At 40.0% G+C, this 23,173-nt stretch overlaps 1 protein-coding gene across 1 annotated transcript in view; it reads right to left on the reverse strand.

Moving 5' to 3' along the window:
• The window catches only part of ATP8A2 (ATPase phospholipid transporting 8A2), a 500,148-nt gene that overhangs the window by 276,542 nt on the left and 200,433 nt on the right, over positions 1-23,173 (reverse strand). The window contains exon 24 of the mRNA XM_042457059.1: positions 17,845-18,017. Coding sequence (XP_042312993.1) covers positions 17,845-18,017 — 173 coding nt within the window. The remainder of the gene's footprint in view (positions 1-17,844; positions 18,018-23,173) is intronic.

Genomic DNA, 23,173 nt, shown 5'->3' on the forward strand with positions numbered 1-23,173 from the left:
TAGTGTTAAAGGTGCTGCTAGATCAGGGGTAGGCAACCTGCGGCCCGCGGGCTGGATGCGGCCCGGCAAGGCCTTGGGACCGGCCCCAGCCCGGTCCTGCCGCCGATTGCTGCCGGAGCCTTTGGCTTCTTGCATGAGGGCATGGGGCCTTTGGCCTATCAGGAGGAGGCAGGCAAGAGGGGGCAAGCGGCGGGCAAGGGGGGCAATTGTCTATAGAAGCCTCAGAAACATGCATTTATATTAACATTTTTAAAAAAAAATCAGCAAATTTTTTCGGATGTCCTCCATTTTTTCTAAAAAAAAACCCCTGTCCTCCATTTGAAAATTTTGTCCTACATTTGTCCCAGATTATTTATTTATTTAATTTTTTTTTAAAAAAAATTTACTTATTTATTTTTTGGCTTCGGCCCCCCAGTTGTCTGAGGGACAGCAACCCGGCCCCCGGCTCAAAAACATTGCCTACCCCTGTGCTAGATTCTCTTCCACCTTCCCACTTCCCTTTCCTTTTTATAAGATGTAAACTGTTAGATCAGCAGGCATGCATGCAGGCACGCATATTCACAAATAAATGGTGCGTTCTTTCCAGATTTTGACTGCAACAGCAGTTATTTCAAGGATATGACCCTGACTTTAGGACTTGTAATTTCAATTAATGATCCCTAAACCCCCATCACATAACTAACAGAAGATATTGCCATCTGTTCTGTTCTATTGTTATGATACTTTTATAAGATTTTCCCCACCTTCCTTTAAACACTCTGTTTCTAAAAAATTAAATAAATATCTTATTTTAAGAGAAGGAATTTAAAAAAGGGGGGGGAAAGTTAAATACACAAAAGCAATAGGGCTGATACCTAGGTTGTCTGGTTATTGTCACAACCACCAATCTGTGGGTAATCTTGGTTTCTTGTGTGCCACAAGGTGCTATAGACAAGAACATTATGCTTGCTTTTTGCTACAAAACTGGGATCATAGCTTTTGAAAATGTAATTGCTTTGTGGTTTAATATATATTCATTTATTACTTAAAATTTGAAACAGATTTTTTCCTTTCTGATATAAAAATGAAAAGTTTTATAAGAAGTGGATAAGTTTTGCTGCAGTGTTGGTGAAGTTGTCACCATAAGATACAGCAGTTTGAGAAATTTACCTTTTGGACTAACACTCCCAGAATCTGGTTTGTTGGGGTGCATTCTAAGGGCTAAACTTTTCTAAATTCTGACAATTACATACATTGTACAATGCCTTGGTTAAGGCAACACAGATGTATCTCTTCAGTCTACCTGATCCCTGCAAACCATCTCTGCCCTGTATTGAACTTATGCTTCTCCAAGGTTGCCACAACCTTTAACACTGCTAGTAATGCTATGACTTTATGGTGACCTATGCAGACCAATCCTGTTCAAGTTCAGGTCTAAATGCAAATGTGAGTCCTGAATAGCTCAGAACCACTGAATCAATGGGATTTACTTAAGGGTTAACTTGATGTTCAGCAATTGCTTCTATGGGTCTCCTTGAGTTGAGGCTAGCAAGTAGATTTAGACTTTACATGGAGCTTACATGGAACTTAGCCCAAGCAGGATCACTCCCAAGTAAAAGTACAATGGATTACAACCAAAATAAATGTGCTTGGGATTGCAATCATGGATTTCAGGATAACTACATCATTACTGGCACCCTGCTTCTTGCTTTAAAAATAAGCACAGGGGACCAAATCTAGTCTGGGACCCTAATGTGAGTATGTGTGAATGGAGCCCTGCAGAGGACTTTAGCCGTTTACAATCAAGGAACCATGATTAGTTTTGGGAATTTATATACTTTAAAAATGACATTTTCAAGCCTTTGATGGTTGAATCCATGGACAAAGAATCTATCGATATGGAGGGCCAACTGTAGTGGAATCAGACTATACATAGTCATGCACAAAAAAGAGGAATGGGAGAAGGGTGGCCATGTAGGGGGTGCAGGAGCATATAAGAAAGGTGAAAGAATAGGCTTGTCAGGAGACAGGACTTTTGAGTGTGTGAATGCTTCACATCACTGCTTCTCATGCCAATGATGCAGCGGTTGTTGGAAGCGAAGAGGCATGAAGGCTTGGGTTTTTATTTTAGTCATTAGGGTTAGAGGGAAATTCAGAAGTGCATGCCTACTTTCACCTCTTTATCTATGTAACTCTAGCCTTTTCTCCTTCTTGCCTGAAGTGGTCATTTCCTTCATCTTTCCAAAAAGTTAAGAGTTTTACAACCCTTTGTCTGAGAAGGAAGCATCCATTAGACCTCTCAGCCTCAGGATGGCTCATACAAGCACACATGAGAGTGAGCACTAGGGACTCTTTTACCAAACTATAAGTAATCTTTCTTTTGTCTCTCTAATGGATTTCTTGCAACAATAAATGTAAGTATTACTTTTTAATCTTATCAGAGCATCCTGCATATTTTTATCCTATTTTATACCAAAATACCAAAATATAGATACCAATATTTCCTACAGGGCTTACCTATGGAAGACATCCTCTATTGAAAGATTCTGCACACTAGAATGCTAGCATTATGAAATGTGCTACTCCTATCGAGAGGTAATCCATGCTATCAGAGATATAGCTTCCTGCTTAATGTGCCCATGAAGCCTCAAAGAAAGAAACCCAAATGGGTTCACCCACTCTAGCAGATATCTTCCTTTTAAAGCTAATCTTCCCCAATTGACAATCAGCCTAATTGTATCACAGATGTCATATACAGACATGCCTCAGTCAACAAAGCCTCTGACAAAAAAGTTCATTTTTACAACGTCTTTTTATGACTTTTTATGCCTCCCTTTCTCCTTATTCTCTGTCTAGCTAGATTTTAAGCAGCATTGGTACTGAGAAGATGGTGGAGATCTGAAGAAACACAGAATTTCAATGTTAGACTGCATCAATGTGTCTGCAGTAAACAATGCAATAGAGCGTGATCTGGGAAAGAGTGAAATTCTATGCCAGCTGAAGCTAGTATACCTGTGTGACTGCTTAAAACTGGCAATGTAAACAGCAGTTGCCTCTATGGAGCATGTGTGAACAGCAAAAAAGATAGAAAAGGGGAGAACAGTGAAGCCTGTCTCATCAGATAACCCCAGCATGTTAAAGTTTGGCCATCAAAATGGAAATCACAAGAAAAGCCAAGGATGGTGAAAGAAAAGTTCTTCCCTGAATGCATTTTTGAAAAAAACTGCCAGATGCTAGAAGGTTTAAAAAACTGTTCACTTAGCTGACCTGTCTGTTTCATTTTATGTGTGTATATTTTTAGTTTTGAATAAAAGGTTTGCTGGAACATGAACTGCCATTTTTTGTGATGTAGGAACCTTTGCCTATTCTTTCCATGTTATTTCTGCCCTGGTACCAAATTTTCTGTTAAACAACTTGCAGAATTCTTAACTGCCATACCCACAGAAGGCATTTCTGAACCATTTGTGGTGAACCTTCCTTATAAAAGGTGAAAGGGCTTTTGTTTTTCTGAAGAAGCATTGCTGTATCATCAACACCAAAAAGCAGTTCCTATCTTTTTGCAAACTATTAAAAACAAGAACACAACACATGCATGGCAACTTAGGAGTTTATTACATGAAGGAGATCAGGAATTTATTCCATGAATATCCTGGAAAAATCGCATAATTACACGCAACGATTTCACACAACATCGCACAAAACCCACCATTAAAGTGGTTACAAAGAAGGATTAATGCACATCTTTTTACTTTCAGGATTTCAGCGACAATGCATTTCTGATCACTTTATTTGTGTGTGTGATAATCATTCACACAATTACTCACCATTTCCACTTCATTTTTGAGATGCTTTAAATGCGCTTTAATCTCTCTTTAATGCCAAAATCAGCCCCTAAGACAAAGCATTAGTTTTATAGAGTGCAGTTTTGCTTTGGTGAACCTGTTTCTTAATATGGGCACCTTGCACAGCACCAGACTGCTTAAATATTACAGGAAACTATTGGGATTAAAACAGCTTATCTGTGCATTACATTGCAGCAACAGCCAATGAAATATTTAGAATTAATGATTGAATTAAATTAGTGGAGACAAAACTGCATTTCAGAATTACAGATTTGGGTTTCTCGGAATGTATTTGACACCACAAGGATAAAATGAAAATTATTCTTTCAAAGGAAACTAATACAAACCCTCCCCCCCCCCTTGCTGCTGTCAGATACACAGGAAGAACAATAACTTTCTCCATGAAGAAAAAGCCTTTTAAAATCTTAACCTTGTCCAGCATGCCAGACCCCACATCTGTTGAAGTACTTATTGTGATACAGTAGTTGTTCTAAACCAGTAACTGCAGATTAAATATGCCAGACTCAGTGTCCTTCCATCAGAGCTCACCCATAACATGGCATTTGTTTTGAGATTCTTTGTTGCAGCTCTTCTCAAGTGCCTCCCTTATCAGAAATGGACAACGACTGAGACTTTTTGGTGTAGGCAAAGTAGTTACAAAACGTCCTCCCTAAAGAGGTATACCTAGAACCAAACCCCAGTGGATATCAAGGGCCTTTGCTGTTGTTGTGTGCCTTCAAGTCATTTCTGATTTATGGCAACCCTAAGGCAAACGTAGAATAGCATTTTCTTGGCATGTTTCTTCAGAAGGGGTTTGTCATTACCTTCTTCTGAGGCTAAGAAAGTATGACTTGCCCACAGTCACCCTGTGGATTTACATGGCCAAGCTGGCATTCAAACTCTGGTCTCCAGAGTTATAGTCCAACACTCAAACCACGACACTATGCTGGCTCACATACTCAAAGACAAATCAGCCAGACAAGTGAGAAATCCAAACATACAGAATGTGTACAAGAATTCATAATTAAAGTCATAATTAAAGCAGTAGAATAAATTAAATTTGTAATAACTGAGATTTTTCTTCACTGTAACTAAGAAGAACTTTACCAATTCAGTAAGGAACAGGATCCACAGAATCCTATCAGATAAATGGGGGAAAAATACATAGAAATTGCTTTATGGAGATAATGAGGGATTATTTCCTATTTGGCATCATGATAAAAATCACAATGAAACATATGTTAAAAGAGGTTTGGAATCTCCAGACCTATGAGTTATTAATTATTATTGGTACAGTGCCTATTATACCTTTTCCAGAAGGAAGGCAGAAGATTTCAAGATTCTCTTTCAAGCTCAAAACTTTCATTAACAATGTTTGCCTCAGCCCTGTACATTTTCTATATCGAAAGCAGGACATGGAGTGTTTTTCAAAGGAACTAGTTACTTTATTCATTACTCTGATCACTTAGCAGGTTGTTGCTGTTACTGCTCCACAGTATGACATCTCTGATACAAGTAGGCTGATTGTCAACTTACTGAGTTACTTCTTCATGAGTTACTTGTTCATACTTGCCATCGCTGTTACTATTGTGCCATTGAAAAACCCTGGAAAGGGCTGTCCATTTGAGACAGACATCACTTCCCTACCCTATCCTTCATGCATTTATACTGACTCTCTTTCTTTTTAGTTCAGTTTGTATCTCTCACCCCAGTCTCTTCTCATTGCTCCTAGAGTGCTTCTCTCTTGGTCAAGGCCAGGCAGAAAAGGAAGGCAGAAAAGGCAAACTAACTTTAAAAAGTAGTTTTTAAAAATTCCAACTAACCTGAGACTTTACTGCAGCTCACATTGTCAATACATCTCATCTCACAGCATCACACAATGGGAAGGAACAGTAAATCCAACCTCTGCTGTGCAGGTATACACAACTGTGCAGGTATACACAACTAGAGCAATCAGGAGAGATGGCCATTCAACCTCTGTTTAAAGACCTCCAAAGATGGAGGGTTCATCACGCTCTGAGGCAGTCTACTCTTACTGTTGAACAGCCCTTTACATCAGGAAATTCTTAATGTTGGAGAGAAATCTCCTTTCTTGTAATGTGAATTCGCTGGCTCATGTTCTCATCTCTAGAGCAGCAGAAAACAAGTTCACTCCATCTTCTACTTCACATCTACTTCAGGGACTTAAATTTAAATCTCTCCTTCCTAATGGTTCATTGCCTCTCTGCTTTTCATTCTTGCCAAGGTAGCCATGCATATGACCCTTCCTCCATCTCTTCCCACTGGACAAACACAATGAGTGATAGACTCCCATTCTCATTCCACCAAAAAGAGAGAGAGAGAGAGAGCAAATTGCATCCATGGCTCATTACAGTGAAAAGCAGCAAGTTACAGAGACATCTTGTGAGAAAAATTCAGTATTTTCTAGCTCTGACAGAACATACTTCCATATGGAGAAAAAAATTAAAGTTCAGGTTGACAGCCATCCAAGGCTACTTGGCTGTTCTATTCCACTTATATGAGCAAGGAAGCCACTACTGATAATGGTTCTCTATTATATGGGTGCCCATGCTGTGAGAAGGCAGGCATGTGGCAGTTTTGCTTTCCCGTAAGAAAATACAGAACATCTGAAGTAGCCTTTAGAATCAGATCATTCAAAGACAGAAGACAAACATCACAGTGTATATATCCTGCTTCCAATCAAGCTAAAGAGAAGTGTTGCAGATGTATATGCTTAACCACATCTTTACAAGTACTTGGTGAATAATTCTAAGATGAAAAATAAACTCCAGAAAATTGTAAGCAGATTTATGAATGTAAAAAAGAAGCCAAATAATCCTACCATTTACTTGATATATACTATTATCCTAAGCATATACAAAGGAGAAAGAGGAATTACTAAACACATGAACTCATAGGCAGAATAATAGGATGAGGTTATGCAAAGGAAACTGCAGTCTAAATATCAGGAAAAAAATTCCCATAAGTATGGTTTGTACCCAGTAAGTCAATCCCTCAAGGGAAAGAGTTGAGATATGCTTACTTCAGCTATTTAAAAATTGAACAGACATGCAAATATGAAGCAATTAATCATATTTCATTGAAATGTAACCTTTTTCATTTTGCAGTATATTTAAAATGTCTGTGGTTTTTTCTCCAGGACAGTTACATTTTAAAACCCCAAACTAATGTTGTTGTTTTTTAAATGTACGGTCCCAATATTATCCCCTCTGATGCACCAGTCAGGTTCCCATTTTGAAAAGGATGTCATAGACCTGGATAAAGTACCTTGTTTCTCACAGTGGCCCAGTGAATGGCTCTGTAAAGGACAAATGCAGGGCTTGAAAGGATGTGTAATGGATTGGACTGAGGAGATATGGGTCTAGTTTTCCACTAATTCACAAAATATATTAGGTGAGCTTGGGTCAGAAAGGAAAGTTTTCAGTGATGTATTCAAGTCTTTTACTCCATGCCCCAAGTAAAGTTTCAAGTCTCTACATTCGAACTTGCAAGATACTTTCAAGTCAAGTCTCAAGACTGAGAGCAAACTTTAAAGGAAAAAAGAGGTGGTGGTGGTGGTGTGTGGGGATGGGAAGATGGGTGGGATGGAGTTTCAACAACTGAAAAATCAAAAAGATGTGCACAAAGTTAGGTTTAAAAAAATCTCAGGGGGAACAGCAAACATGTTAGGCAATGAGGCTGAAGCAGAAGAATCATTCTAAAGATTTTGCAAAGCTTTAGAAGGTTCCTCTTATGTGCAGTAGGGACAGGTTGCTGAGTAGATCTCAACCCCTACTTCAAGCCCATTGCCTAACATGTTTGCTATTTCTGGATGAAGGTAGGCCAGCAAGCCGGTCACTAAAAATATACGAGCTGAGTCAAGTCCAAGTTGAGTCATTGAAATGACTTGAGTCCAAGTCAAACGAGTCAAATCTGTGGACCGTATCACATGGGGTTAAAAGAGCGGCTTATCTTTCCTAAATTCAGTGCTAATTTGGAAGGCAGCCGGTTCCTATCACACATAAATTGCCACCGAATCGCCGCCTGGGTCCATCCCAGATGCAGCTAGGGTCATCTAAGCAACTTCCGCAAAAAATTTTAGAAATTGGAATATTCCGAATTAGCACTGAATTCAGGAAAGGTAAGCTGCTCTTTTAACCCCATGTGATAGGGTCCTGTATCACTGGAAGGTTATCTCTCAGCTCCTTCAGACAGCCAGTAATACCAGTCACTATTGGGATATTATTTTTCTGGACCACATGCCTTGTAGCAGTTTATCCCACCACTGCATCCAGTCATGTTTTCTAGGGTTTCATATTCTCTTGGAGGTGTGATGAATGGTGATGTGTGTGTAGGGTTGCCATAACTGTCCCCTAAAACCCCGGACAAAATGTAGGACAAAATGTAGACCAAACTGTAGGACAACTGCAGGACAAAACTCAGCCCAAAATGTAAGACATTTAATGTCCAACATTTTGGGCTGAGTTTTGTCCTGCAGTTCTCCTACAGTTTTGTCTAGATTTTGTCCTACATTTTGTCCCAGGTTTTAGTGGACAATTATGGCAACCCTATGTGTGTGAAGTCAAAGGCTTTCATGGCCAGTATCCATGGTTTTTTGTGGGGTTTTTGGGCTATGTGGCCATGTTCTAGAAATTGTGGTGTGTGTGTTGTTTCTTTTCCTCCTTATCCTCCACCATGCAAGACATCAGTCAGAGATGTCCAGAGATACAGGCAGAATGATGATGAGAGATCTTCACATGGGAAGTTATGTCTGTCAATATTGTGATTGCCAGGAATTAAAAAAAACAAAAAAAAACAAAAACTAACTGCCATCCTCCGGCCTGCGAGGGAGTTGACCAGGCAGGCCCAGCTCCATCAAAGCTAGCCTGGAAGAAGAGACTCCTTCCTTCATAACTGTCATCTTCTGGCCTATGAGGGAGTTGACCAGGCAGGCCCAGCTCCATCAGAGCTAGCCTGAAGAAGAAGAGCCCTCCCTCCAGTCCATCTGCCTTGGTTCAGGCCTCAGAGGGAGAGAAGAACTCCTTGACCTCATCCCCTCCCCCCCTCACCATTCCCTTCTCCTTTTGTGTTGTGTCTTTTAGATTGTAAGCCTGAGGGCAGGGAACTGTCTGTTATCCCCTCTGTTGTAAGCCACCCGGATTCCCAGTGACTGGGTGGCATATAAATAAATCCTATAATATTATTATTATTATTAACAACCCAGCTCCTGCCCTGGGCTTCAAAAGCACTAGCTGATCCCAGAAATTCATGGGGGATTAACTGGGATAGGTGATGTGTCATTTGAATAATCAAAAAAACCCTAATCTATACAGGTACAACTCCAAATGATTTTCACCAGTCTGAATGACCCCTCCCTTTCTCATTATACTACATTTCAGCATTATCCAATTAAATAGATCAAGAGGAAATGTTAGACTAAATGCCAGTTGTTCTTAGAGAACAATGGCAAGAGAAAACTATTCATTAACACATACATACATTCATACTTACATAGCACACATACCCTACTTTTCCTCCAAGAAGTTCAACCACCCTAAGAGGTAGTGTCCGGTAAGTTAGGCCACTCAAGTATAATTTTACAAACTCTTGCACTCCCAATTTGTGAGTCTTAGAATGGGGAGATGTGAGTTATTACTCTGGTTGTTACTTGAACTCCAAAGTGCACTAAACTAAACCTGTTGCAGAAGAATCATGGGCCCAAAAATGCGTTTTGTTAAAGGTTCCAAAATTTCACAGGACTTAATATCCTTTCAAACAAACATCTACTACTGGTTTTCAAGCCTTCTTAATTTCAGAAAAAAATAATTAAGGACAAGCAAATGTAAGTCATTCTGTTGTGGCTGTTATTAAATTCCTGATTCGGAAATGCTTAAGATGCACTGGAAATCACTCAGGTATCCCAACAGATCATAATCTGTTTTCTGTCAACCTTTCTGTTTCCCTGTCCTTTTATAAACCTTTCTAAACCTTTCAAAGTTTTCCAACCCCCTGGTCCTTTTGGCTTGTCCCAGTTTTGCAATTTTATCCAGATTTATGACATTCTTTTCAAAATTGGAATCTGATTGGTGCACCAAGAGAACAAGATCGGGATGCTGCCTTCTTTTCTTTTGCCACTACACTCAATAATCTAGCTCAAAAAAGATCATTTCTGAAGATAATTTTGTATTTTTCAAAACTTTGTACAGGTACTTAATCAAAGACTTTCAGATTGTATATGTAATGTCTGTTACTTTGTAGGAAATAAATATGCAATAATCTAGCTCAGAAAAAAAGGCCCTGGAAGGTACCTTGTATATGTATAGCCCAGACTCATGTAGTTGCTGGGATTATGAGTATCCACCTAAGTAACGACATAATGTTCTGCAGCTTAGATTCTATTTATTTATTTTAAAAACCAAAAGTGTCTTGTCAATTTTTATTATCAAGGTTCTAACCAGCCTTCCCAAGCAGAGTCACCTTCAAGATGTTACAGACATGCCATGCTGGCAGGAGATGATGGAAAATGCAACCCCATATTGGGGAAACTGGAGACAGACCTTTGATCTGATCTAGAAAACATCTTCTTAGATTAATTCAAAATAAAATATTCCAGAGCTTGTGGTGAATGCACTGCATTTCTGTGGTACTTTAATTCTAAAATAGTAACTCTCTCATGATGAGTCAAGTTGGTTTAGGATTCTGGGGGTGAAAGTCCAACAAGTATGTGGGACTCAAGTTTGTGAACATTATTCAAAAAGCATCTAACAGGACAAAATGACAGCCACATTCAGATTTATGAAAGACAAGGGGAAAGTGATGGGATATTCTAAGAAGAATTTCAAATGCTAGGTGTTTTCTGAATGGGGAAATAGCAGTGGGGATTATCCAACAGAGAACAATATTCAAAGGCACTATAATATTCCTCCATTCAAAGCTTATCCATGCTGTATATGCCACATCTTAGGCCACTGAATTCATTAACCTACCCATTGTGTATTTATATCAGACGTTTTCTACAACGTGCAAATATGGCTCTCCCCCTTCTTATTTTCATGTGGCCAATGATTAAGAATGATGAGAGCTAGAATCCACCTGGAGAACCACAGATTACTCAAACTTTTTTATGCACTGTTATACTGGGATGTTTGAATCATTTACAACAAGGATCAGCTTAGAAGCATTATCTTTTCAGAGTACATCTTCCACAATTTTCAATGTGGCTTTACTGCTTGCCTTGGAGGGTGAAGGGTTTTAGGAGTTGTAGTGTAAAAAATAAAATAATTCCAACTCTGAAACAGACATTATGAAGACCCAGCTCTAGCCAAGAAAGGGAGCTGATTAACAAGAATGAAGAGAAACCAAATCATTCTCTGACCACTGTGCTTTTCTGCTGATTCTGTAAGGGGAGCAGATGATAAGGAAAATAGACTTGAGAAATCACTAGTCATAAAGCTCAAATACAAACCATTGCATTTGGTAATGGAAGGGAGAAGAGAAAGGTGCCACCTCAAGATTAGTTGACTGGGACTGAAAACTTGTAATTTGCTCACAAAGAAGAATATGTACAAGGAGTCTTGTGTGGGGGACAGAAGTCAGTTACACTCATTGTAAAGAGGTTGGTTTTAGTGGTCAGTGAGGAAAAGCTTGCATAAGTTTTTTTGACATACCAGATCTGACTGAAGTTCCAAGCCTTTTTCCACCTTCAATTACAGGCACACATGAAAGCTGCCAGAATGATCTTTCCCTTATGGTTTTCTGAGTCCTAAGATGAGGGCTGGGCTGTCATGAATTGTCAGAGGCAGAACTAGATAATAAGCATTGATAATTCAGTAGCTGATAGATGGGGGTGGGAAGGGAATGTCAGATGAGTATATACAGGAAAATGGAACACACAGATAATTTCTTTGGGACCAATTAATGTTATTCAAGTATGCATATTCTTAATCAGAAATGTGTTATACTTTTTCTCATTACAGGGTAGGAGAAGGGGAATCTTTGATAATAAAAGTTGACAAGACACTTTTGGTTTTGGTTTTTAAAAGAAATAAATAGAATCTAAACTACAGCACAGTATAATTACTTAGGTGGGTACTAATAATCCCAGGAACTACCGTACATGAATTTGGGCTATAAATATTTAAGTTACATTCCAGGGCCTTGTTTGCTGAGCTAGATTACTGAATTTCCCTCTGTGTAGTGGCAAAAGAGAAGAAGGCAGAATCCCAATCTTGTTCTCTTGGTGTTATTCATGTTTTGCTTCCCATCTTTTCATCTTCATCACCAACAACATCTGTTAATCATCAGACAGTTACCCTAGAACAGTTAAACACAATATAGATATTCAACTGTAATCCCCACAACATCACCTGAGGGAATGTGAAGGAATGTCTAAAGATGGAAAGATGTGCTAGTCTGGCTTTTACTTGAATGTGAATTTTTAAATGCCAGTTTTTCCCCATTCTGAATATTAAAAAAAAAAAACCTTGTACATTGAGGAAATTCTACCAAAAAAGAACAAAAAATGACATCTGCAATGCATTTCCTCAATTTGCAATGACAGATTTCAACAGGTAAAGTTATATCTAGGATGAAGAAAACCATTTTGTACCTACCTGCCTGCCATACTGGTCTTAAAAATGAAGACCATGGCGGGGTACAGACCGCCGCTTTGCGGCAGTCCGCCGCCGCCATTTGCTCCACGCAGGAGCCGCAGCAGCCAAACCGCGCGACTCCCGCGCGGAGCAAAAAAGAAGCTCCATTTCGCCCTCGGAGCTTCTTTTTGCGGCGCCTCAATGACGTCGCGCGGCGCTGGCGCGGACTCGCGACGTCATAGGCGCCGCGAGACACGTCTGGACGCTGTGCGTCCAGTACGTAAAGATGGCGGCGCCCATGTAGAAGGGGCGCCGCCATCTGTACGATACAATACGTCTAGGGTTAGGGGGGTGCGGAAGCACCGCCCTTCCTACCCTAGTACGTATTGTATACGTACTAAATGGCGGTGTGTATCCCGCCCATATTAGGAGAAAGTGGGGTAACCCTAAGACAGTCCCACATGACCTTTACATGATGAGGCCCCCTCCTACAGACCTCAGTTCTTTGGGTTGATGCATGTAGGGAAAGGCATTCCTTTAATTATCAAGATCTCAAGCTGTTTGGGGCTTTAAATGTCATTACAGGCACCTTGAATTCAGCCTGGAACTGTGAGTATTGGCAGCCAGTGAAATTCTTTCAGGACTGCCATTATGTTATGTTCTTTATGTTATATTCTTTTAGGAGTCTCAAGGGGGGCACATGACAGCTTAGAATCATAGAACTGGAAGAAACCACAAGGGTCATCCCTACCATGCAGGAATTCACAATCAAAGCACCCCCAACAGATGGCTATCCAGCCTCTGCTGTCACTCTTTTTCAGGGTCTTTGAGTTGCTGAATGGCAGGGGTTGGACTGGATGGCCCTTGTGCTCTCTTCCAACTCTATGATTCTATGAAAAGTTATTAATAAGGAAGAACAGGCAACCTAGGAAAAACTGCAGCTTTTTCCTGAGTCTACAGGGAAGGCCAAGATTCCATTCTCTCCTTTCCTTCGAGTTAACTGAGACTGAGTTCAAACTGCTTTTGTATTTTAAGTCAGTTTGAAGCAACTGAAGTAAGATGAGGACAAAGAGTGAAACTTAAAGGAAAAGAGAGAAACGGGAATTTTTTTAAAAGACCCTGAAAAAGTGTGACAGCAGAGGATTAATCAGAAATGTCCCTAACAAATCAGGACAGTTGGTAGAGAAAACAGCTCTCCCCATCCACCCCATTTGTAACTTATAGTTTCTTTTATTCTAAATTTTGGTTATATTTTGATTTGGGGATGGAAGAGGCTGAACAAATACATGTGATCTCAAGCATATTTTGGTGGAACCATTTCTCTTTTTTTAATGGAACATTGTTCACAGAGACATGCTGTGAGGCCCTAACTTTAGCAAGCTTTTCTGTAGTTCTCCTGTCGGGGAGAGGAGGCATTAAGAGGCTCCTCTTAAGATGAGGTCCTATAGTTCAGTTAACTCATGTGTAAATTCAACACTGACTTTTAGTCAAAACTGACTGAATGACTCAACTGAGTAACAAATCCTTCAGTGATTTTGTTAGGTGTTTTTTTTAAGAGTATACACAAAGATGTTAACTCCTTAATTATCTCTCATATTGCAATGCAGTTTCACATAGTTTTCACTATGCTTCATTTCAAAGAACCCTTTAAATTTAGAGTCATGCCCTGCTTCCTTCAGACATTGTCAGTCTTTGTAGGGACAGATCAAAGAACCATATACAGTCCAACCAATTCCCATTTTCCAAAGCCTTTTTAAAAAGCCAGTCTTAGTCATATGACTGACAGCATCGCTGATTACCCATAATCTTCCTCCACCGCCAAGAGTTCGCCAACATTTGTCATCTCCTCTTCCACTATCTCTGGTGGCCGAGCAGCAAACAGCAGTTTTAATTATTATTATATTTAGAAACAAACAAACACACATGCCAAACAAGACCCTAAAGAACAATGTGGAAGAATACAATAAAATATAAACTGAAATTGGGGTGGGAGTCAGAAAGGGGAAAGTGATGTAATTTAATAGGTTTAGAAGGGGAAATAAAAATAAGTGAAGTGGAGTGTCTCTAGGGAGTGGAAGGAATGCCTTTAATAGCCTATAAGGCTTTACAGAAACACTGCTTTTGCTTGCCAGGTGCTTGATATTAAAGAAAGGAAAACATTTTTAATCCCACTTTGGTTTTTTTTTTTAATCAGACGTGTGTGTGTAAGTGTGAGTCAAGTTAGGCAGTGCACTTTAAAACTTTGCAGGAAGAAAGTTAGCATGTAATTGGCACAGGGAAGAGGAAATTTCAAATTAAATAGTGGAGACACTGATGAGCTTGGGAATATGGTGGAAGGGGAGGTGATTCTGGTGTACTTTTGTTGTTGTTGTTGTTGTTTAAGATACACAATGTTGCCAAATCTAAAAGGACTTGGTTCACCACTATCAAAGTGAAGCAGCACACATGCGTAGGATTTAATGTGGCATAAATTCGGGGTATGCTTTTCATTTCCACAGGGGCATTTCAGATGCATTTGCTGTCCAACATCATGTTAAATATATTTAAGATATATGGAATATTCATTTCCTAGAATTTAGGCATAAAGCACTGTTGAGGCTGGCTCTCAAGAGTAATCTTTTAAAAATAAAGCCAAAGTCAATTTGGATCTGTTTTGCAGGAAGAGTGAGGTACATAACAAGATAAACTGATCCTGTTCTATGTTCTCCATCCATGGGATTACTTGAAAATAAACATGGAATAGGTATGGTTTAGAAAAAGGTTAACAAAGCAGTGTTTATATACTTGCTCTTTCCAGAGATAATGCTTTAAATCAATTGTGCTGGATTGGGATGTCATTGCCTGTACTGAAAATCTGGTTGGTGTTATAAGGGATTATTAATTGAACAAATTGACATTAAAAGGGAGTGAAGAAAGAGAAAAATTACTTCAAAGATACATGAATGGCAGTCACAAAACTGTAGACAAGGCCCATAGGAGAACTTAATATATACCCATGCCATATGTGAAACACATATATTGGAGACTTTTTATGTATCCAGATTTGATTTTAAAACTTGTTTAGAAACATGTAAGTGAATTTCTCTGACATTTTTATGAGCAACACTAAAATTGCCCTTTAGTCTGTAATGCATCACTTTTGAATATTATTAATGCAACGGAGAAACTAGACAGGTGCCATTTTAAAATCATAACCTTCCATTAGTCATTTTACAATTACAGCTATCCCTACAGAATTCTAACCAAGGTTGGTTTTTCATTGGATTCACAAATGTATGAAATGCAATAAAATAAAAAGTAAGCATTATTTCTTAATATGTGCTATGTTTAATCATCAAATTGTAAACTCAAAGCTAAGCAAGCTTTAACTAAGCTGTTTCTTGAGGATCATTTTGAATTTGTAAAATCACAGCTACAACAAATAGTGTTGTTAACACCTTTTCTATATATACAAAGGAAGCCAAAAGGAAAATAAGATCTACAACAGCAATACTATTGATCAATAATTTTTGCAGTCTTTTTTATATTATTTTTTTAATTCAATTTTTGTTATGAGGGAAAAATAGACACTGTAGTAGATTAGCATGATATCAACCATACACAGAAGAAACTTCAAGAAAGAACAATTAACAATGATGCAAGACTATGGACTTTATCACATGGGAAAAACAAGGCAAAATCGGAGTTTAAACAGCCGATTATCCTGTGCAAAACACGATATCACATTTAAGATTTTCACATCACTTCACTATTAAAGAGGCAATAAAGAGGCTACAGAGAGGCAATAAACAGCAACAAATCATTCATGGAGAAATCCCAAAAATGATTTGTTGCTGTTTATTGCCTCTGTGTAGCCTCTTTATTGCCTTTTTAATAGTGATTTGTCTGAAAATTTTAAATGAGATATCACGTTTTGCACGGGATAATCAGCCGTTTAAACCCCCGATTTTCCAGTGTGAAAAAGTCCATAGTTTTACCAACTGAATAATAGAGAATATTCTAAATAAATGCTGAAGTGTCATAATTGGAAGGGGAATCAAGACACAATGTATCTTTCAACAGACTGCAGTCTTTATAAGAAATGCTGTGATGTGGACAGACTTACATCTTCACTCAACAGCAAGATTGCCACACACAACCCAGAGACAGAATCCAGAAATGAAAAATCAGTATTGGTGCAAGTGGGGAATGTATGGCCCACCAGATGTTGTTGGATTGAAACTCCTATCCTCCCTAGCCAATGGTAAGCAATGATGGGTGTTTCCATCCAACAACATCTGGAAGTCACACATCCCTTATCAGAACCAGATATAAGGCTGTATTCTGTGCCCCCCCCCCCCGCCCCAGAACATTTGCTTTGGCCCAGAAACGTTGACCTTGCAACAAAAAGACGCATGTCCTTCCAAAGAAGAAGAAGTCACAGCAGCAGCAGAAGAAGAAGAAGTAGAAAAAGAAGAAGCAATAGCAGCAGCAGCAGCAGCTTCCATCACTGTGCTGACTTGACAATGAAATCTGGGTCACCTCAGTTCCACTGATAGATGAACAGGTATAACTAACCTAACCTGCTGTAGGGAGAATGTGTGGCATCCCTAGAACAGGAAGGACTATAGTTCTAGTTTTGGTGCAGAGTTAGGCCACCATTTTTGTTTGCTTCTCCAGTGAAATCAATCAGTAGACCAGAATATAATACCACCTTCTACTGTTCTATTGTACTACAACTTCAGTAAGCAAAAAGGCAAAACCTTTCTGTTTACTCGAAGCATGCAATGTGCAGTAAAGTGTAGTATCACTGTATGGAGTGTCAGCAGACTCAAAGGCAAAGCCAGCTTCTAATGTGTACATTATATGTGGTACAGAGCACAGCTCCGTCTAAGGAAAGAGATACAGCTATATTGTAATTTATACTACAACACAGTGGGGAACATTAACACCTTAGTGAATTTGTTCAAGAAAAAAGAAGGGGCTTCCCAGGGCAGCAGTGGCAGCCATGCAGTGTTATCAAATTTTCTGGTTGTTCCCCTCTGTAGAAGGACAGAGTGGTGTTTGCCATATAAATCTGCACCACACCACTGAAATCAGAGTTCAGGCTTGTGTTTTAGAGAATGCCATCCCTTTGCCAGCAGTGAAGATTCAGCTTGGCAGGCCAATTCTGTACATGAATGTGAGTGGGATCCGTTTTATCCTTCACCTTACAGAACAAAATGTCTTGGACTGACTTTGCATTCAACCACAAGGGAGGGCAATTGTGGTTGAATGCAAAGATTTTTTGGACTGCAACTCTTCAGACCCCTCATTAATAACTATGCTGCCCACGACTGATGGGAGTTGTAGGCCAAAACCATCTATGGAATGTGGTAGCACAGACAATTACCCATTTCTGTTTTGCAGCTTGGTGCTTTTACCTCTCACACAAAGATCTTGAGATTTCTTACCTGCAGCAGATGACAGCTTTGCACGATAGTGCTAGGTCCAGAAAGGACTGCCGGACCTCAAAGGAAAGGGCATACTTCAAAGTCTGACCATCAATAATCAATGCAATATCATTTTCTTTGCCCAATGAATCTCCCAGATTTGCACAGTGCTGGGTCAGTGCAGCTCTTGTTGCCTAAAGAATGCACATCGAGAGGGAGAGGGAGAGAATGGGACACTTTATTATAATTTCATCGCCTCCATAAGCTATGGAAGTAATAATTGCCAGAGCCCAGTGAGTAAACTTTAGTGCTTTTTTAGATGTAAAGTTACTTATGGGCATTATAGTGCCCATAAGTAACTTTACAGTGTCAAGTTCTGCACACAAAGTTCCATTTCCTCTCCCACCCAGCAGCTGCCAAGCCCCAAGAGTATTCATAGTCATATATGTATTAATATATGTTGTCTTGTTATTAAAGTCATTTAACCTGTTGCTGAAAGTTACCAATGGAAAAGGAAAGAAAGGTGAGCTGATTCAAACCAGGGAGAAACAGCTGGTCTCAGCTCAGTTGTGGGGGCAAGAAATGAGGGTACACTCTCAAATGGAGTGTACAGTACCTGCCTTTTTCTTCCCCCAAGACCTCAGAAGAGCTGAATCTTCATGGTCTGAACTGCTTTTGCACTCCTCCCCCTACCCACCAATAAATAATAGCAGCAAGAGTCCCTCTTGGCAGCTGCAGGGTGGCAGAAAGCTTTTGGATAGGATGAGGAAAAATAGCCCTAGCTTGGACTTACAGACATATAAGTTTCTAAAAGGATGCGGACCAGTGTGAACATAAAAAGACTACAGACTGCATACACAAGTTGTGGAGTTTGCCCAGATTAAATGTACACTGTAAGCCAAAAAGTCAAACCAATGGGTCCTAGACCAGATCAAGCTAGAAGCCAAGATGTTAAACTGAGACTGTTGTACTTTGGCCACATCATGACAAAGTGTGACTCATTAGAAAATAATGCTAGGAAAGGTAGATGGCAGTAGAAAGAGAGGAAGACCACATGCGAGATGGCTAGATTCATTAGGGAAGCCACGGACCTGAATCTAAAAGACCCACACAGAGCAGTGGAGGATTGGGGTGGGGGTGGAGATGTCTCATACATAGGATTGCCATAAGTCAAAATTGACTCAAGGGTAGCTAACAACAACAACAACATATATACATAAAGAGAGAGAGAGAAAGAGAGAGAGAGAGAGAAAGAGAGAGAGAATATTAAAGAATTTTAGCTAGATTATACATAATATTATATAAGCTGTTGGGGTTGGTTTAAATTTGGCCCCCTCAGTTCTGACTTTTAAATGGGCCTTGAAAACCAATTTATTTTGAGCTGCTTTTCATTAACATATTGAACTTTTGCGGAGGAAAGGGCAGCACAGAGCCACCCCTTAGGGGCAGTCTGATGAGCCCCTTTGTCATATTTAAATAAGATCTATTGAAATCAGTGAGACAAGTGATGACTAAACCAAGTTCCATTATTTTAAATGGATCTGCTCTAAAGCATGGCTTAATTTGGAATCAAAATATCATCAGTATTCAGCTAACAAAGGAGTTGAATACTTCCGCACACATTGCTTTCTACATATATCCTTTTCTTCATGCTCAAGATGGTTTTCTTTTATAGTGTTTCAGGTTGGAGGTAATAGCTACTAAGTATGAGTAAGACTGGAGTGGGATCATATATGTTGGGAATAAAAATACTGTATTTACAGTATGTACCATTGTAATCGCATGACTATTTTATGAACACAAATTCCTACAGGGAAAAGTTACAGATCTACAAAAACTTGTTGTGCATTATAGTATTTTCTCTTGATCTGACAAGTAGATGTGGAGGAAAAGGTGTAGATATTAGCTACTGAATACCAACAGCACAAGTACCAGACAGATTTACTTCAATTAAGGCAAGTATCATAAGATGTCTCAAATAAAGGCTGTTAAGAGTCCAGTTTTGTGCATCTTACTCTTGCACTGCTACTGCCTCTTGGTTCCATAGGGGAGAGGTGCCTTCTAAGCTAGGGAATTGGAAGGAGTTCCACAGCCTTCAGGAATTCAAGCTGACCTTGCTCCCAAATCCTGCATGGCAGTGGGCTGGACTGGATGGCACTTGTGGTCTCTTCCAACTGTATGTTTCTATGGCCCAAAACAGACTGCAGAAATAATCCACCTCGAGACCACTTTAACTGCCTTGGCTCAATGCTAGGGAATTCTGGGAATTGTAGTTTTGTGACGCATTTAGCCCTCTCTGTCAGAGAGAGCTCTAGTGCCACAATAAACTACAATTCCCAGGATTCCCTAACACTGAGCCAGGGCAGTTAAAGCGGTCTCAAGATGGATTATTTCTGCAGGGTGTTTTGCCCTCTGAGTTTAGTTTCTGAGCTAAATACACTTCTCTAGAGATGCCATATGATTTTAAAAAATGAGCTTTTGTTGTTGTGTGCCTTCAAGTCATTTCTAACTTGTGGTGACCTTAAGGTAACCCTATAACAGAGTTCTCTTGGCATGATTTGTTGCCTTCTTGTGAGACAGAGTAATTTGCCCAAGGTCACCCAGTGGGTTTCCCAACTTAGCAGTGATTTTAACTTATGGAGTCCTTGAACTTGTGGAGTCCTACTGCAACACTCAAACCACTACACCACACTGCATATTATCACATGAGGGCTATTTACACTTTAATCTACTTTAGCAAGAATGATACAATGGCGATATTAAAACACTTACTTTCACATGGGTTGCAATAACGGGGCATTAACAAATCACAAGCAGTTAAAACCATGTTTACATTCCTCATGTTGGTAGAAGGGCTTGTGCTCAGAGACAGAAAAATGAGTCATCACTCACCCCTAAGGAGCTCTCCTGACTCACAAATGTGACACAAGAAGTGATTCTCTCAAACGTCATACTGGGAAATGTGTTTAATGATGAGTTTTTAATAGCACTATGGAAATGTGATTGCATTTCACACGTTCACAATAATGCTAATGAAGCTTTATCGGAAAGTCATTGACACTTTTTTGCCATCAATGAGAAGTTGCATTAGCAGGATGCTTCCATGACATGACAAGTACGGAAAGAGGAAGACATTATGTGAAAATCTTTCCTGCAATAGTGCAAACATGATGGGGGCATAGCTTTTCCCTTGTGTTTCTTACCCTGTGTGATAATCTCCACTGGCTCTCTAATATAGTACTACAAAGCCCTATTATCTGCCCACGAGGAAGGAAACACATTTGGAACTTTTCACCTAGAAGACTGAATACTTATGAAACATTCCTTCTCCATTCCTTGCATTTGGTATTCTTGATAAAGTTCCACTGTAGTAGTAACTATGGCGGGTTACAGACTGCCGAAAAGCGGCGGCCTGCACCCGCCCCTTTCCCAGCCGGATCAGGGCCTCAGCGGCCACAGCGGCAGCCACTGAGGCCCCAATCCGCCGCTTTCCAGGCTGCAGGGAAGCGGCAAAAGGCCCCTTCCCCGCAGCCTGGAAAGGGGTGTCCTTGGGGCTTCAAGCCCCAAGGACACCCCGCGGCAGCAGGGAGGAGGAGAAAGGGGCTGCTTGGCCCCTTTCTCCTCTGTGTCTCTGGGCGCAGCCATCTGAAGGCTGCGCCCAGCGACGCAAATGGCAAAAGGAGCTCCATTTTGGAGCTCCTTTTGCAGCCGGGGAAGGGGCGCACTATGCGCCCTGGTGCAGCATGATGACGTCACATCCGCGCCGCCCTGTATAGAGGCGGCACGACCGTGATGTAGTAATGGTGGCGGCCGTGTGGAACGGCCGCCGCATTTTGTGTGCACTCCGCGCGTGCTAGGGTTGGGGCATCCGGAAAGGACGCCCCTTTCTAACCCTAGCACGCGCAGAGCGCGCACTTTTAGGCCCGTTTGTAACGAGCCTATATCAAAGAGGTGAAGGAAGTGATCATTGTATTTTTATGTCTTTTTACTGTGGTATTCTTTAGGAGAAAATATAAAACTGATTACTAGATTCAAAATACTACACAAGCAAAAAATCCAGAAATGGTTGTCTCTGGCAAGCATTAAATTATTGTGTGGGATTCTTGAGCTTTTCCAGTTCCCAGAGACAGAAATGGGTCTCAAGTGTCAAGTTTCCTAATTTTTCTGAACTATTTCACAAATCCCTTTACGGTGTGAGAGAGGGAAAGAACCCATGCTCTTCCAGTGGAAGCCCCTTCTCTCTTTCAATCTCTTCCTTCCCTTCTCTGTAGCTTATTAACCCCCCTGCTCCCACACACTTTGCCAGCCTAAGAAACTCCACAGAAAATATCTTTATGTCCTAAAAGGAAAATAATTTTGTTTCATGCATCATATAGCAGGATATAATTTTTAATTCATTCTTGGCCCCAAAGAACAAGTATATCCTTCAGTTTATACTTTCTACCAAAGAAAGACAAGAAGTATATTCAACAGTCATCTAATCAGACCTACCCTGACAGTATCAGTAGTGAAAATCATCCCCACTTCATCTCCCACTTGAATCACTTCCAGAGTGTCAGTCAAGAAATAGGCTTAGAAACTGCTAAAAACCAATTTGTTACAGCTATAGTTTCAAAAGAGAACTACTTCCTATTACAGTGGTAATTTCAATAAAGTAAGTATTGTTGTATTTTAAAATAAAAATAATACACTGTTGTTTAGCAACGACACACTTAATTACTTCAACTGGACTAAGAAGCAAAAATAAAAGGGAGGGGGGGTAAGAATAGGAAAATTCGAGTTGGTGGAGGATTCAACTGAGAAGTAGTGGTTGTGATATATGACAAAATCTTGCAGAGACCCTATCTGTCCTTTAAATTCCCAGGTAAGTGAGATAATGCACACCAATGGTATATCGCCTATCATACTGCTCCATTGGCCATCTTATTTGTACTCAGTGGCACAAGTGCTTCAGTGTCAGTGGTGAGTTCATTCTGAGTGTTTGTCCAAACTTTAAAGGAGCCATTCAAAATGCTGACTCTAATTGGGGGCAAGGCTTCAACATCTTGGATAACTCCTTTAAAATTTGACTACAACCTAAACTAGATTCACAGCCCCACTGGATAGAAGCTGCCAGCAAGGCTTCCTGGAGAAATTTTCTAAAATGGCATTTTCTAATTTATTTCTATTTACAGGACAACACTATATAAATTTCCTGTTGTTGCTATGTGCTGTCAACTCAGCTTCAACTCATGGTGACTTTATGAATGAGAGTACAAGTTCACCAGTCATCAACAGGCCTGTTCAGGTGTTGCAAACCCAGATCTGTGGCTTCCTTGACTGGGTCAATCTATCTATAATGCAATCTTCC

Source organism: Sceloporus undulatus, chromosome 3 (genome assembly GCF_019175285.1).
Source record: "Sceloporus undulatus isolate JIND9_A2432 ecotype Alabama chromosome 3, SceUnd_v1.1, whole genome shotgun sequence".
In the NCBI taxonomy this organism is placed as follows: Eukaryota; Metazoa; Chordata; class Lepidosauria; order Squamata; family Phrynosomatidae; genus Sceloporus; species Sceloporus undulatus.